Raw genomic sequence first — 15,170 nt, forward strand, 5'->3', positions numbered from 1 at the left:
GTTTGGTTCCCAGCTCAAGTGATCAGTCGGCAAGAGGTTGTGACCAATAGCCAGACATGAATGTTTTTGGATACTGGGAGGAAACTGGTGTACCCAGAGAAAACGTATCCATGCCACAGAGATTTCATGCAAATGCCATACAAAAAATAAAATAAAATAAAGTCTGGAAAGAATTTCAACTCAGGACGTTTCAGATCCAAAAGGAACAGTGCTGGCCACCCAGCAGCTCACAAACCATTAGTTATTACTTTGGCAAGCAGTTCTGGAGTGGGTGGAGTCTGGGGGAAAGCCACAGCTACTTGGGAAGTTACGAACTGGAAATTAAAGGACGCCACACATTACTTGCTACCATAAGATAATGCTGTCATGAATTTACAGATATTGTTCCATAATTCTGCAGCAGTTTGTATGTTAAGCAGACTGCAGGTTAGCTCACCTTTAAAATCATCTGCAGGTTTTACCTGCAACTGACTATTTGGGTGCTTGCAACTGAAGCAAAATCTTATTTATTGTTTTTCATTATTGTCACACATGAAACAACTGACTGTCAACATCCTCAGCTGGTTTGTCAATAAATAATAAATGTCACATTCAACATTATCTGTAATATTCAATGTTATTTAGCAGCAGCAATGCAAAAGCTCTTGCTTTGTTGATTGGAAAGAAATTATATAATTATTTACACTTTTGTTTTAATCTTTGGGTGGTGATAATGTTCTGTTGTTGTATTTAAACTCTATATTGCCAGTCCTTGTGTAATTACAATTAGCGTGTCTTTGCTGACAGTGTGGTAGTGTTGACAGTAGTCACACTTAAATCCTGCTAAAAACAGACGCTATATGAATTATGTATTGTCATAAAGACAAAGGAGTAAATTTTACATCTTCTGCTGTCATCTAAAATTTGTGTTCAAGTTAAGATTTGATCAGAATTAATCTGAATATTTCACATAAATCAGCCTGAAAAAGACTTTTTGATAGGACACATTTCAACCTCCGTCTCTTTTAATGAACACACCTAAGTGGCATTCGAAAGAATAAATAAAAATAAAAACAAATTAGAAGGTGTCACAGAGTGAAGGCATAATGATGGACTAGGTTTGTTTTCTTTGTGGAGAATCCTCTTCTTGTGAGAAACAAATGTAAGGTCACTGAGAAATAGTTGGAAGCAATCCCTGCTGCCTCCACTGACTTGTTGCTGAATAATTCAAACAGCACCACCATAAATTTAAAGGTGCAGTATTTGTTACTACATGATGAAAAGCAACAAGCACAAAATGAACAGCCATGTCCTTACTTCCTTGAGTAATTATTGCAATCCTTGGCTACACACGCAAACCCATCCACGCAGAAAGAAACTTGTTGTGTTTTGTCTTGACATATGATAGGTGGGAGGTGCACGATTATGAATTATAACATCACGAACAGGAGCAGGGTATTTATATAGGTCAGGAAGACTGCAAAGATATCCATTACAGTTGGTGCTTAGTTTTTCTTCTGCTGAGGTGCAATTTTCTTCCACTAACTAGTATTAAAAAATGAAGGCCTTTCATTGTAAAAGTGTGTTAAACTTGTCCTTTTTTTTTTTGACATCTTCTAAAAACTACCAGCTTTGCAGCTACCTCACTAGTTAAAGTAGATAGATGAGACAGCAAATGATCATGTAACAACAGAGCAGATGTAAAATGACACACATCAACACTTTTTGGTTCAAAGATAGCTTGAATGAAAGGGCGTTTACTTCAAGAAACACCTGCGGTTAGAGGATGTATTGAAATTAATGTGGAAAAAAGATTTTCTCCAAAAAAGGAAAAAAAAAAGAAACACAAACAAACAAACAGAAGACGAACCTGTCTGACGCCCCCAGCGCCACATTGATCTTTTTGATCACCGACTGACAGCTTCGGCAGAACGTTCCTGTTTACATACAATTATGGGTCGACACACCTAATTCAGACAGGCACGTGTACACATGCACATGCCCGCACAGCATATTGTATAACTTCAAATTACGCCGCATACCGCAGCATCTATGCAAAAGTCATCTTGAAATTACATCTTTAGCATGCGGCTAGCCAATTTGGAAACATGTGAAGGAAAATTGTTCAAATATAACTTCAATTGAGCGCTGCAGTACTGGCTGAAGTAAATAGATAACTCGTGTTATTTTTTTTAATGAGTTAGCTAGTTTTAGCTAGCTTGTTGGCTAATTAGTTAAAAGTAGATAGTGTGAACTAACGAAAAGCAACAATTCACGAATGAAATAAAAAAAAATTACACATATTCATACTCAGTCTGCTTATTTTCACAAGTTGTTCATATCGAATATTTTTTTCCAGCAGTGAAATTCCAGCCCAGGTTACAATAAGCAAAATTTTGTACATTTACATTATCCTCTTTCACCAGTGTAAACTTAACAACAATATATCTACAAAAACCATCATCAGTGATCGAATATATCACTTTAAGTGCTAATGCAATACAACACGTGTGATGCTTAAAAACACACTTAAGGAGAATGTTTTCTCTTATGACTGATAATAAAAGTTGGAAATGATGTTCCCCAGCTAGCACAATATCGTTTGCCTTAAAAGGGCATAAAGTTCAGCTATATTCAATACATTTTGTATCTCAAAAAATGTGGTTACAAAACAACAAAACGATCAAAGAGGCATAATGGTTTATGAATGTGAGCATGTTCTAATCCTGTCGGATTATTCCTCATTTGGATTATTGAAATGAAATGAAATTTTATTCGAACATGATACAAATATAAAAATAAAATAGTGCACAGTAACAAGAAGTGTTACTTTACTTAAAGGGACAGAATTATGTATTTTAAAGTCATTCGGCCATTTTATACCACAATCAAGTTACCTTCTCTTATAAAAATGATGTATATATTAAACATAACAAGAGAAATTTGACACCTTGAAGTTGGCCTCTATCTCTTTAAGAAGTTCCTGCTCTTTATGTCCTAAGGACATTATCACAACAATGTTGAGCCATTTTCACGTTTACAACATTCTGAGGAACATCAGGTTGAGGAGTATTTTGTATGATAAGCTCAGCAGATGCACAGTTCCACCATGTTGTTTGCTAATTGCTACTGCCAGAGGAGCTAAATGGGCAAAGTGCAAGGGATCCACCGGGTTTGAAACTATTATAACGTATAATTTGTGTGAAATTTAGAATTTAGAAGGCAATAAATAAACTTTATTATTTATATATTAAGTGAAAATTAAATGTAAATAATTAACATAGGTATGTTTTACATCTATGTCTTTATATCTTTTTTTTTTTTTTTTTTAAGATCAAATAAGAAAACCAGGTTTAGTTTTGGCTCGTTCTGACCTTTTACCAGCAAGAGTCCAAGATTATTATTAAATAAAACCACAAGCACTACAGTGAAAAGGGCTGTTATGAAAATAAAGAGCACATGTAGTTTAAAATTTGAATAAGACCAAAAATAGTAAACAAAGAGGAAATGAATGATGGCCTTACTTCTCGGAGGTAAGAAGTAAGAGAAGTCACAGTCAAATTACAGTTATGTTTATTTGTAAAATAACTTTTTACACATAACCTGAACAACTTTGAAGACCAAAGTGTTCATGGGCTAACTGCAGAGGAGGAAGGCTATACACCTTCACCGTGCCAGTCTAAGTTGGAGTTACTAATTAATTGGTATTTTTATGTCTCGCTGTCATCCTAAACCAGCTGCTAAAATAAATCATGAGCTGTTTAAGTCAGATTAAAAATAACACATTGGTAATGTAAATACAGGGTTATGGCTGCATATGAAAAAATAAAGAGTTGCATGCAGTTTTCATTAATACTGCAATCTTAAAACGGCATGTGCCATATGATCTGATTTCACAGAACAAAGACGTGTAAAATAATCAAAACTAAACTAGATTAATGTTTAATATTGCGCTCTGCTACGAAGTCAAACTGACTTGTGACCTTTCTCCAACAAAGTTAGGTAAAAATTGAAACGCTAATATGAGAAAATTATAAGAATCCGGATATGTGAAAGCCCTGTTACTTACACCATGCACAGCTAGAATTCACACTGATACATTGCTATTTTAAGGATCATCAACTTAGGAAAAAAAAAAAAAAATCACAATGCTTATGCACCAAAATGTGTCTGAATAAACTATTATTTGAGAACTTGATGCAGCAGAATAAACATGCATTGTCCAGACTGCGGTGCACTTAGACCAGGGAAAGGAAATACATTGCGCGAATACTGTTTTTTGTTTTCTTTTCATTTGCACAAGACAACCAGATTGTTCAACAAGGTCGCTATACTGCCCCCAGGTGGCTACTCATGCAATGACATATAGAAGTTTTCGTGAACCAACACCAATAAGCTTGTCCAAATAACTCAGCTTTAATTACCATGTTTAATCAAGAGTCAGATGTTTAATGAAGAGCTGACGAAATGTCATTGAGCTTTGGAAAAAGTGTTTCCTGTCATACTTTTTTGTTTTAAACAATAGGCCCCTATAAGGACACCCAATGATGGTTTGCCATAAGAAACTTCTTCTTGCAAGATAACGCTTCCATAAAATAAACCATTTTGATCTCAGGCTGTGTGTAAAAGGATGAATTTTGTAAGCTGTGTATTTCACAAGTTTAGAAGCTACACTCAAATCTAGCCCGACAGCCAGCAAGTATTTCAACACTTTGTTTAAAACAATAAAACAAGCCAGATCACCAGTAGTTGGCTTACATAATGGAAGGAAACTGAAACATCTAGCAGGCTAAAAAAAAAAAAAAAAAAAAAAAAAAAAAAAAAAAAAGAGGAAAAAAAAAAAGTTGGATTTAGAGAAAAACATCCCATTTAATCTCTGGCTTCATCTGCTGGAGGCTGACGGGGGTGACATCACCAGGTACAAAATGTCTATCAAGATGAACCCTCAAAGAGACTGTATCTGATCAAGCAAGGAATGACATGTGGAGAAACTACAGTAAAAATCAAGCCATTGTCCTTAAAGTGTCACTAAAATGGGGGCTGGGCCTCCCCATGACCCGAGGTCAAACTAAAGTGACGTGCTGCAGCTTGTTGAACTCACTAAAGAGCAACCACATTTCTACCTCTTGTGTGTGTGTGTGTGTGAAATACAAACAGGTCTCCAGGCTCTTTTTCTTTTTTTTTTTTTTTTTTTGTAAAACTAAAATCAGCTTAGGGCACATGCACAAAAAAGAAAAGTGCCGACTCTTATGCTGGATGAGTCACGGCAGACTCAATATTAAAATGAGAAGTGAAAACACTTTAGCAACCTTTGAAATATTAACCCTGTCAAACAGAGCATTATGACGCAGGGTTTGCTGTCACACAGACATTACTTTTCAATTAATACCCTGTGATAGGGGATAAAACACGTGGGCTGCTCAAACTCTACTGTGAGCAAGTTTTTAGGTCTCCTGTTCAGCCGTTTTAAAATCTGAATTTTTTTTAGAACTTGGTCTATAATTTTTGCTGAAATAAAGAGTTGCCAAAACAAGTGCCTCTGTGTGTCTTTGGCTACTGGAAGGTAAGTTCATGTGACAACTTGGCTGCAACTTTTACAAAACAAGGCTATAATTTCCCCTTCTTAATACAGTAATTCAATCCTAATCCTGCCCTTTTGTTTGTCCGAGTCTATTTCTGCGTCACTGTTCCTCTCTGCTGTAAACATACACAAGTTTAAACATGTAACACAGAAACTAAATTTTATTTACCTCTCGTGGGATCGTTGTCTTTTCGTCCTCTCTTACCCCCATTCTTTTTCCCTTTCCTGTCTTTCTTCTTGGGTTCTGTCATGCTGCAGTCAAATGGTAGTCCTTTTTGGAAACGTGTGGCAAATGGGCACCACCAGACTCTCTGAAGCTGTGAGAGCGTCTCTCTGCTCCTATATAGACTTGCACTGATCAAGGATAGCAACTCTGACAGAGAGGGAGGGAAAAGGGTGGGAACAAGAAAAGCATTTCCCACTGCATGATGGCAATCAACCCTCCTATTACTGAATCTTCTAGACCCTGAAGCCGTGCGTGGAGGCAGAGATGGAGAGGGTGTCCCAAGGAATCTGATCATAAATCTTCAACTTCACAACAGCGCTTCCGGAGAGCTCCGTTTCGCCATCCCGGGCAGCATCTTCTCCCCTCTACTGACCCATAGAAGAAAAGCGAAATGAGACCAGCTAAGTTATCCCCCCGGCCCCCTCTTAGCGTTGTTCACCCCACCCAGATAAGCCTGCAGACGACCTGCCCTTGCCAGGATGATGTCGGGGTCCCAGAGCAGCCTCACAGCTGGTTCCGATTTGCGGAGCGCAGATTCTGTGGATATGCGTGTGCGAGGTGCTGAATGTCAGATCACAATCTAAGATGGACTGCTGCTCAAAATTGCACTTCCTCACCTCCTCGCTCATCTGTCAGTACCTCCGCCGGTACGACGGGCGAGTTTCAGCACGCCGAGGTTCTCTGTTCACTGACGCCTCTGGCCAGTTGTCGTTACTGTCCAAGCGGCAATAAGAGTGCAAAACAGGTACAGCATGTTTTACACTGATATTGTGATATTTTTCTGTATCTTTCTTGAATCTAAAAAGCGTTATTAGCCTTGATGTTTTGTCTAGACAGTTTGGAACATTGAAAAAAAAAAAAAAAAAAAAAAAAAAAGAGCAAAGGAGACACTTTGGATAAAAGGCAGACAGGACCAAGATGACGATCAGGACAATTACATTCGTGGCTCCAAAAGACAGTAGGGTGACACTGTAAAAGAGGGACAACTTTTCCTCTCAGGTCCATCTGACGTGTCCGCAGCAGTGACAGCTTCCTTCCAAGTCTTATTTCAACCTACCGCAGTGTCTTGTAAAAGGAAAGATTTCTTTACAGCGTCACTTACAACCACAGACTTCAATATACTTTACTAAGATTTACATAGCAGACTAACAGCAAAATAGTTATGAAGTGGAAGATTAACACTTCACAAAACCAATTTTGGTTTTCAAATAAAGATCTGAAAAGTGTGGCATGCATTTTTGTATTTGGCCCCTCCGAATCAATACTTTGTACTTTGTATGATACACCTCTTCTGGCCAGGGCACAATCAGCTTTGCTCATAGAGTAATCAGTCAGATTAGATGAGGAGCCACTGAGCAACAATTCTTGCCACAGACTTTGACTAGGCAATTCTAAAACATGAATATGTGTTGATAACTGCCATTTTTGCCCACATTACTCCAAAGTACAATTAGTCTAGTGAAGCAAAGCCAAACAATATCACTTCATTTTATTTATTTAGAGTCAGGTTTTAAAAAAATTATGTTATGTTTTTTATATATATATATAAAGATATAAAAACACATAACCCATCAAAAAGTACATAGGTTAACAATAAATGACCAAAAATGACTTTAACAAAACCTGATCTATAACCCTGGTGTAGAAATTATACTGCCTTTATAAATTAAAACATAGCTCATTTCTACTTTGTCTTTGGTCAAAGTTACTAGAAACCTGCTTTAAGCTTCTCCACAACTTCCCCTGACCAATCGGGTGTGCTCCTTGTTGTCCTCATGATCCTGTTTATCTGCAACTATCATCTTAGAAACTACTGAGTTGGACTTATACTGAGACAAAACTAAAAACTGAATGCAACTGGATGTAGAAGCTTTTACTGAGGCTCATCAGAGTAAACGGGTCCAAAGTCGACGTGAAGTCACACTTTTCAGATTTTTATTTGTGAAAAGAAATGGTGAGCCTGTATCACCTTCTTTCTCTGTTGAATTATGTCCTGCTTTGTGTGGCTCAATCACACAAAAACTCCCATAAAAACTCCAAAAGCATAAGTTGTAGTTATAACATGAGAAAATGTGGAAAAACTTCTAGAGTTGTAAATACTTTGACAAGGCACTACATATTAAAGCAAGGTTTCCTGAAATTAGGCTTCCTGCAATTTGATGCCCTGGTAAAAGTGCCAAAAGATTTTAGACAAAAAGAAACACAAGAACAACAACAGTTACTCTGAATGAAACTCATCGATGAGTCATCTGTGGGGCCATCCCGGGGTTTGTCTCTGTCAAGCCCTTGGAGGATTCTTGACGTTTCTTTCGAGTAGGCGGTATCGGCAGGGATTGAGAGGGGCAGCTCATGGGTCATGTCTTAACAGGTCACTGCACTCAGTAGCATAATCCTTATCTATGGGTTAAAGGGGTCAAAACAAGGCCAAGGTTTGAAACACCAACCGGCTCCGACGCAGTGCTTTTCCCCGAGTTCAGAAAAACAAATTGCTCTTTCCTCTGCTCTCTCCTCCTGTGGTAGTTCTCCATGATCTAATCTATCAACGGAGGACGGAGTAAGAGCTGGCAGGGGCCGCGGTGTGACGGGGATATGCTCCTGCCGCCTCGTAACGCCCTATCTTCCCAATCTCAACGCTCACTTCCTCCACTTGCCGTTTGACAAGATGGGACTTGTAGCCAGGATTGCACGTTTCTGGGTGGGCACGCAGTTTATGTGAACACACATGACGTCAAGTTGCAAAAAAAAAAAAAAAAATGCCTTTGAGGATGACAGTATGCAGATTTGGGAAGAGATTTTTCTGTGGAAATGTTTGTCATCTGTTGTTTTCAACATAGTAAGCAAGTTTTGAAGCAAATTTATGAGACAATGCAGATAAAGCGAGGTTAGAATTACGAGAATGCACAAGAGCTACGCATCCTCATGGTTCCACAGAATCCACATATTGACACGAAGATTCAAAATAAAAATGCATTCTACACTCTCAGTACTTTGATTTAAAGCCACCTGCCAACTTTATTTCTAAAGCTGTGACCTTTGTCAGAATAATGGGTGGTGCTCCTTTCGCTCCTTTCAGTTTTTTTTTTTTTTTTTTCAAACAGAAATATTTCCAAATTCCAATATTTTTATTCATGGATATTTGAGAAACACTTGAATCTCCCAGGGCAGCTATTCGTAAATGCCAGCTCATCCAAAGTGCTGCCTATTTGCAAAAGCTTCTCCTTGGCACTAAATGCCTGGAAAATACATAACAGTGCCCCTTAACAGTCATGTTTTCGGGCCGTGGGTGGAAGCCGAGTATCTGGAGAGAATGCAAGAGGAAAACATGCAAACTCAATGCAGAAACACCCCGGGCCAGGATACAAACACTGGAGCATCTGGTCACTGAAAATGAGTTGAACTATTTTAAAAACGCACAGAAAAACAGCAACAAAAAAGAAATAGCGGTTTTTCCATTTTTAAATACAGTTGGAAATTTGATAATGATAATCAATAAAACTGAAGATCCCTTCCTCCCAACTTTATGACTGAGCTTTTTGAGATCACAAAGGCACAAAGTGTGAAACAAAGTTTTCAGATAAAATAATATATCATTAAATTGTGAGCTTTTCCGTTACTATTTAAAAAAAAATCAGCAAAAATGTGGAACGGTATTGAATGAAATGATTTTATGGGGATCATATTTATAAAGCCTGAAGAAAATAGGTCCAAACTTTTGATTGATACTGTGTGTGCTTGCCATAAATGCCTCACAGAACCCATCTCTCCCTGCCTCCTAATCCCTCTTTTTGCTGCTCCCAGAGAAAAAAAAAAAAAAAAGAGACAGCTTTCCTGCACTGTGGAGCCGAGCAGTTCACTCCTAACAGCAGCATACCTGCACATCATCACACTGATACCGCTCAACAGCACTCCTGCCCTTTCACAGCCAGGAGAGTTTATCTTTTTCGACATAATGGCTTTAAACAGCCATTAGGTTTTGTTGTTTACATCTGTCTGGGCTTTTTTTTTCTGTCTTTCTTTTACTCCAATAGAGTGGACATGGGTGTGCTTGCATGTGTGGTGATGGTGGTTGTGGTGGTGGTGGTTGCAGAGGGGGTTGAGGGAGTTGGAGTACTGTATGGCACTTGCTTTTAACACCCATCTGCAGGCTTAATTCTCTGTAGTGAGGGAGGAGGGTAGAGGGGCGTAAAACCGCAGCAGGAGATAGAAATTAAAGAGAGATCAAACGGAATTAACACAAAAAAAATTAAAGAGGGATGGGGGGGGGGGGGTAAAAAGCGTGACTGAGGGATTTGAGAGCTGAACGATAACGACCTCTACATCATATGGCAGAAAAAAGTCCCACCTGCTGATTTTCACCTTTTTTAATAAGGCATCTGCCTCCTTGGCCATGCACTGAACCATGGTGTGGTAGCAAAACATAAATGCAGGCGTCTGACTGCAGAGATAAAAAGCTGCTCATTTGGCTTTAGTGACGGTTTCGGGAGACACAAAAAAAATATCCCCCTACATTATACATGTTCATTGCCTTTACATTGTTCACAACTCCTTCTTCTGTCTGCTAATTGGCTTGGTTGAAATTCAACTGGAGAAATCAAGTTCAATGGGAGAAATTCCAGACTGATCGTTGAAGGGAGATGAGAACTGACCGGACAGCAACGCAACGGCTGGAAGACAAAGATACAGTAAATAAAGACTGAAAAATGGAGAGAGACGCATTAAAAATTATATCAATATAGCACATTGCAGAGAAATAAAGGACATTTTCTATTTCCTTTTACTAGGACTGCTCTGTTGAATATGTGCATATATTCAAGACATTCAACAACTGTGAAATATATTCATTTGTATTAATGACTGTCACGTCTTACAGTAATCAGTTTCTCTACAGATTGCTGCTAATAAAAGAAAGCAGGGATGGACCGATTGCAGTTTTCTGGCTGATTACGATATTTAAAAAGTCTGACCTGCTGACACAGATTTTCTTTTGTTTTTTGTTTTGGTCTAATTATAGCAACAAAAAAAAGTTGCTAAGTTGGCAACAGTCTGTTGACTGTGACGTGCACCCGCAGAATTGACCAGCTCTCTGTCACGGGAGAGGAAAAGGGGACAGTGGCTAATTTCAAGACCTTTGTGGAGGTAGATTGGATCAGTGGATAAGATAAGCTTCACATGCAAGTTTCAGCTGAACTCTGATCACCCAAAATTAAATCAATCAATCAATCTGAAAAAAAAAAAAGTCATATTTAGCACCCCTCCACATGTCCCAGGTTCCTGGGGGAAACACTGAGCATTCTTTGTAGACTAAGCAAGTGTCGCCCCCTCGGGGGAAGACCAGACAAAAATTTATGTTGGTGACACCCGAGAGTCGAAAGAACTTGTTTCTTTTTTTACCCCAAGGTCAATTGTGCCACATCTAAAGGTGAAAGAGTGGAGATCTGGTATGTCAAATTCAGAGTTGCTGACTCACTGACAACACTCACACCTGCACGAATAAATTTAAATTAAATCATACACCTCAAGTTCAGCTATTTGTCATGTTACAGAAATCACAGCAAGGAGGAAACAATGAAGCAGAATTTATGTGTTAAACGAGGAAGTGATGCTGGGCGGATTCGGCTCTTTGACGTTTCCTGCAGCACAAAGCTGTCACCATGGCAACCACAGTCTTAAGGGTAGCAGCGAGAGTATGAAAGAGAGAAAGAGAGAGAGAGAGAGAGAGAGAGAGGGGGGGGGAGAGAAAGGGCTGAGTGAGGATAAGAGACAAAATAGGAGATAACGTGTGAGAAATACAGCGAGAGGAAGAGCGAGAAAAGCAAAGACAGGGGAGCAGTGAAGAGCTGGAGGTGCAATGCCGAAACACAGAGAGAGAGAGAAAGAGACAGAGGTATCTACTAGGCTGCTGCGCCGAATCTGTCCAATAAGAGAAACGTCTATGGGTAAGCCTGTGCCAAGCTTGCTGGGAAGCACTGCAGCAGCATCTCAGAGAGAGGAGACATGACAAACATCAGTACTGGGCATGCTCCACTCTCAAGGCCGTGGAGAAAATGAGATTTCAGCCGTATGGGTTAGTTCAGTTTCCCCCCTACCCCCTCAAGCCCCCTCCATCCCAGTCTTCCATTCACTTCACAAGCACATGACACGGCCGATCCGTTTCCAGACGTGGCCCCTCAGTGGACGTGGCTTGATTGATGCGCCTGATAAGTGATTGATGTAATCGTAAGAGGCATCTTTCCCCACTTACGGACACAGTGACTCAGATTGTGACAGGTTTGATCGGGGCTGAGGGAACCAACAGATGAGCATAGCAACACATCAGCCAATGGGGCATGATACTGCAACAACGGGCCGGGGCCACGTCTGCCTTGAACCCACACATAAACATGTACACAACGCCCTGCGACCAGATGTGATCTCTGTGCCTGCAGAACTCCCACTGGCCGTCCTCCTAATCCGGTCGGATGCAAAAGCCGAGCGGTGAATGACCCACCCCCCGCCCGCCCACTCGTCTTTAAATTACAATTAGGAGTTTATAATGATTCCTTCTTTATTATCGCTTTCCCCTTCCCTTTTTTTTTTTTTTTTTTTTTTTTTTTTTATTTTGGCTGGTCATGCTTGCTCTGCGGGCAGACATACACTCGCCAAGACAGAGATAAAACTGTGTGGTTTTCCTTGTTTCAGGCCTGGAAGATGATTCTTATCTTTGGCATCGGTCATGGTTATGTGAGGAAGTGTCTGCTTATGTGTGTGACTTTTCGTTTGCTGCAAATGCATGGAAAAAAAACAGAAGTCCATGTAGTGGCTCAGAAACGAATAGTGGCATTAAAAAAGTATTTACACCCATGGAACTTTTGAAAAGTTTCTCACTTTACAATCTATAATTTCATGTATTGTATTGGGATGAAGCAATGCACGTTAGTGAAGTTAAAAAAAATATAGAAATCAGGGTTTAAAATGCATGTTGCAGAGATCCACTGCCCAGGAACAACTATCACTTGTGTCCACCGTAAATTTGGTCCTTCTGAAAAAATAGATTAAAGAAAAACATTGTTGGAAAAAAAGCACACACAAAGACCTACTTGCAGTCTTGCTGCAAGTAATGGAGGAGATGAAAAATGTGGAGAAAGGAGATATATGGCGATCATGTTCATGGTGGTTCGGATGAATCTAAAGGAAAGTCTGTTGGAAGCTGCAACACAATTTTACTTGCAAAAAATAAAAATAAAAAATAAACCATGGTTTATGGTTTAACACTTTGCAATTATGTACAACTTTGTTTTAGTCTCTAACATAAAACTTCAATAAAATGCATTAAAATTTGCGGTTGGAATGTGACACAATTTGTAAAAACATTTAGAGACGTAAATAGTTCTGCAAGACACCGTAGCAGTAAAGCCAGTCAGTTATCCTTTTTTTTTTGTTTGTTTGTTTGTTTTTTTTACTATTCCAATCAATTGTAACACTGGAAATAACAAGCACTGAAATAACAGAGGTACAGCCATGTATTTTATCTACCTAACCAGAAGAGGCTTCTAAATAGAACAATTGTGGCTCACTACAACAGAACAAACATCTTTAATGACGAATGCTAAAAACACGCTCCTCTTATATGATTATCTGCTTGATCTTCTTAAGGCTGTTTGATTGAATCTCTGTCTCCTTCTCTCTGTATTTTTCCTCCTTCTAAAAGCATTTATTTTGAGTCTGTCCCTCTGTCTGTCTCTCTGCCTGTCTCCCTCCCTTCTGTTTAAGGCAGAGATAAAGAGGTTTGTGTTACTGTGAGCAGATTGACTTGAAGATAGAGGCTGGATAGCAGATCTCCTCCACCTCCTCATTCTGCTCTCTCTCTCCCGCTCTCACCCAGATGAATAGACAAACAGTCTCCCACATGCTCTCACAGTTTATCAAACACACACCCACATAGGACCGGGTCTTCGCACAAACACATATGTGCGCTCTCGCCAAAAAGAGGACTGTACGCACTCAATCTAAGTATCCTCCGGCTGACTAAGTATACACTGTCACACTCAGATCCAAACACGACCCCCTCAAACACGCACATACGCATGCAAACACACAGGTGCATCCACAAGTAAATACTGTCGAAGAAGCTCATGAGTTTCTGATGTCTTCAAAATGGACTTTTTTTTTTTTCCCCACTAACTGCAAACATAAACCATTCGGTTGTGTGATGCCGTACGTCATGAACAAAATCGGTGTTTAGGACATCACATGTGAATCACAGTGTTTCCCCAGAATGGCGATTTCATTTCCATTACGCTCACATTTTCACACCTACTGAATAACTTCACTGCTTGTTGGTAATGCGTAGATATTTTTATTTTTTTTATTTTTAGAAGACTCAACCTAATCTTGACCCTCAAGCACACAGCATTAGGAGTCATTTACCCCATTTAGGTCAGAGTATGACGTGCTGCTTTTTGACATATTTTTGCCAACTTCATGTTGAAAAACAGGTTCTATCGAGGCGTTTTCTTGGTTCTGCCAGTTTGACAATAATTGGATCTGATTCCGAAAAGTGAAATGTAACTCCAAAGAAATGTGGTTAATCATAAATTATGATGTGGAACTTTCCACATAGAGATGTCTAAACCTGTTTTGGTTGGATTGTTATTTTTGTTTGTCTTGAATTAAAGTGAAATTAAATATTAAAACAGGATTCAAAGTGTCTTCATTGAGGGTTGATTCTGTCAATTGGGTTTTCATAAAAACACAGAATTGTGAGTTTACTCAAAGGAAAACACAGGAAAGTCGTCCTATTATCAGCAGACCCCCCTCTTCAAAAACACACAAGCATCCGCTCTCTGCTTCACATTCTTTGCATCAAATCAAATTCCTCCAGCGCTCTGCACTTGTCCTTTATCTCCAGAATGTGCTTTTGGAGCAACACAAACATGTCAGGATGAGGACACTGTGAGGAGTTTCACACAGAGTCGAACCAGCATCTTGGCTACATCATTTGCATTTCTGCTTGCCCCTCTCACAGCTTATCAAAAGTATGCCTTATCTCTTTTGTTTGTTTTTCGCCAACATCGGCCTTTCCTGGAAAACAGGCCACTACGCATGTGTAAGCTTAGATCATGCCTCGGCCAGCATACGTCCAGATGAAGGCGGGCTCACATTGACTGAGCCTGATAAGTGGTCAAGAGTGCCAAGAGGGCCTCAGACAGCGCTCTGGCCGACAGCCACAGAGCCAGAGTGGCAGTTGGGTCATCTCAAAGCGACAACATGACCGCTCGGCTGGACAAAAAAAAAACAACAAAAAAAAAACGGACAAGCGGGGTAAATCCCATCGTGGCAGTGAATGACAAGCATAAGAAGGAGGTCAAAGCTTTACTCAAGCTGCAACAGCTAAAGGAGGCAAAC

The 15,170-nt window shown here is 39.5% G+C and overlaps 1 protein-coding gene across 4 annotated transcripts in view; it reads right to left on the reverse strand.

Annotated features, from left to right (window-relative positions):
- Positions 1-15,170, reverse strand: part of nrg2a (neuregulin 2a) — a 91,207-nt gene that overhangs the window by 47,966 nt on the left and 28,071 nt on the right. Inside the window, exon 1 of one of the 4 annotated variants that reach the window (XM_015039900.1) lies at positions 5,730-6,096. The exons of 1 other annotated variant lie outside the window; for it this stretch is intronic. In XM_015039900.1, coding sequence (XP_014895386.1) covers positions 5,730-6,081 — 352 coding nt within the window. In that variant the 5' untranslated portion in view covers positions 6,082-6,096. Of the gene's footprint in view, positions 1-5,729; positions 6,097-15,170 lie in introns of those variants that run through there. 2 more of the 4 variants (XM_015039918.1, XM_015039929.1) reach the window with 2 other exon arrangements.

This window comes from Poecilia latipinna, unplaced genomic scaffold (genome assembly GCF_001443285.1).
Source record: "Poecilia latipinna isolate Pla-1442-1.1 unplaced genomic scaffold, P_latipinna-1.0 Scaffold30, whole genome shotgun sequence".
NCBI classification, from domain to species: Eukaryota; Metazoa; Chordata; class Actinopteri; order Cyprinodontiformes; family Poeciliidae; genus Poecilia; species Poecilia latipinna.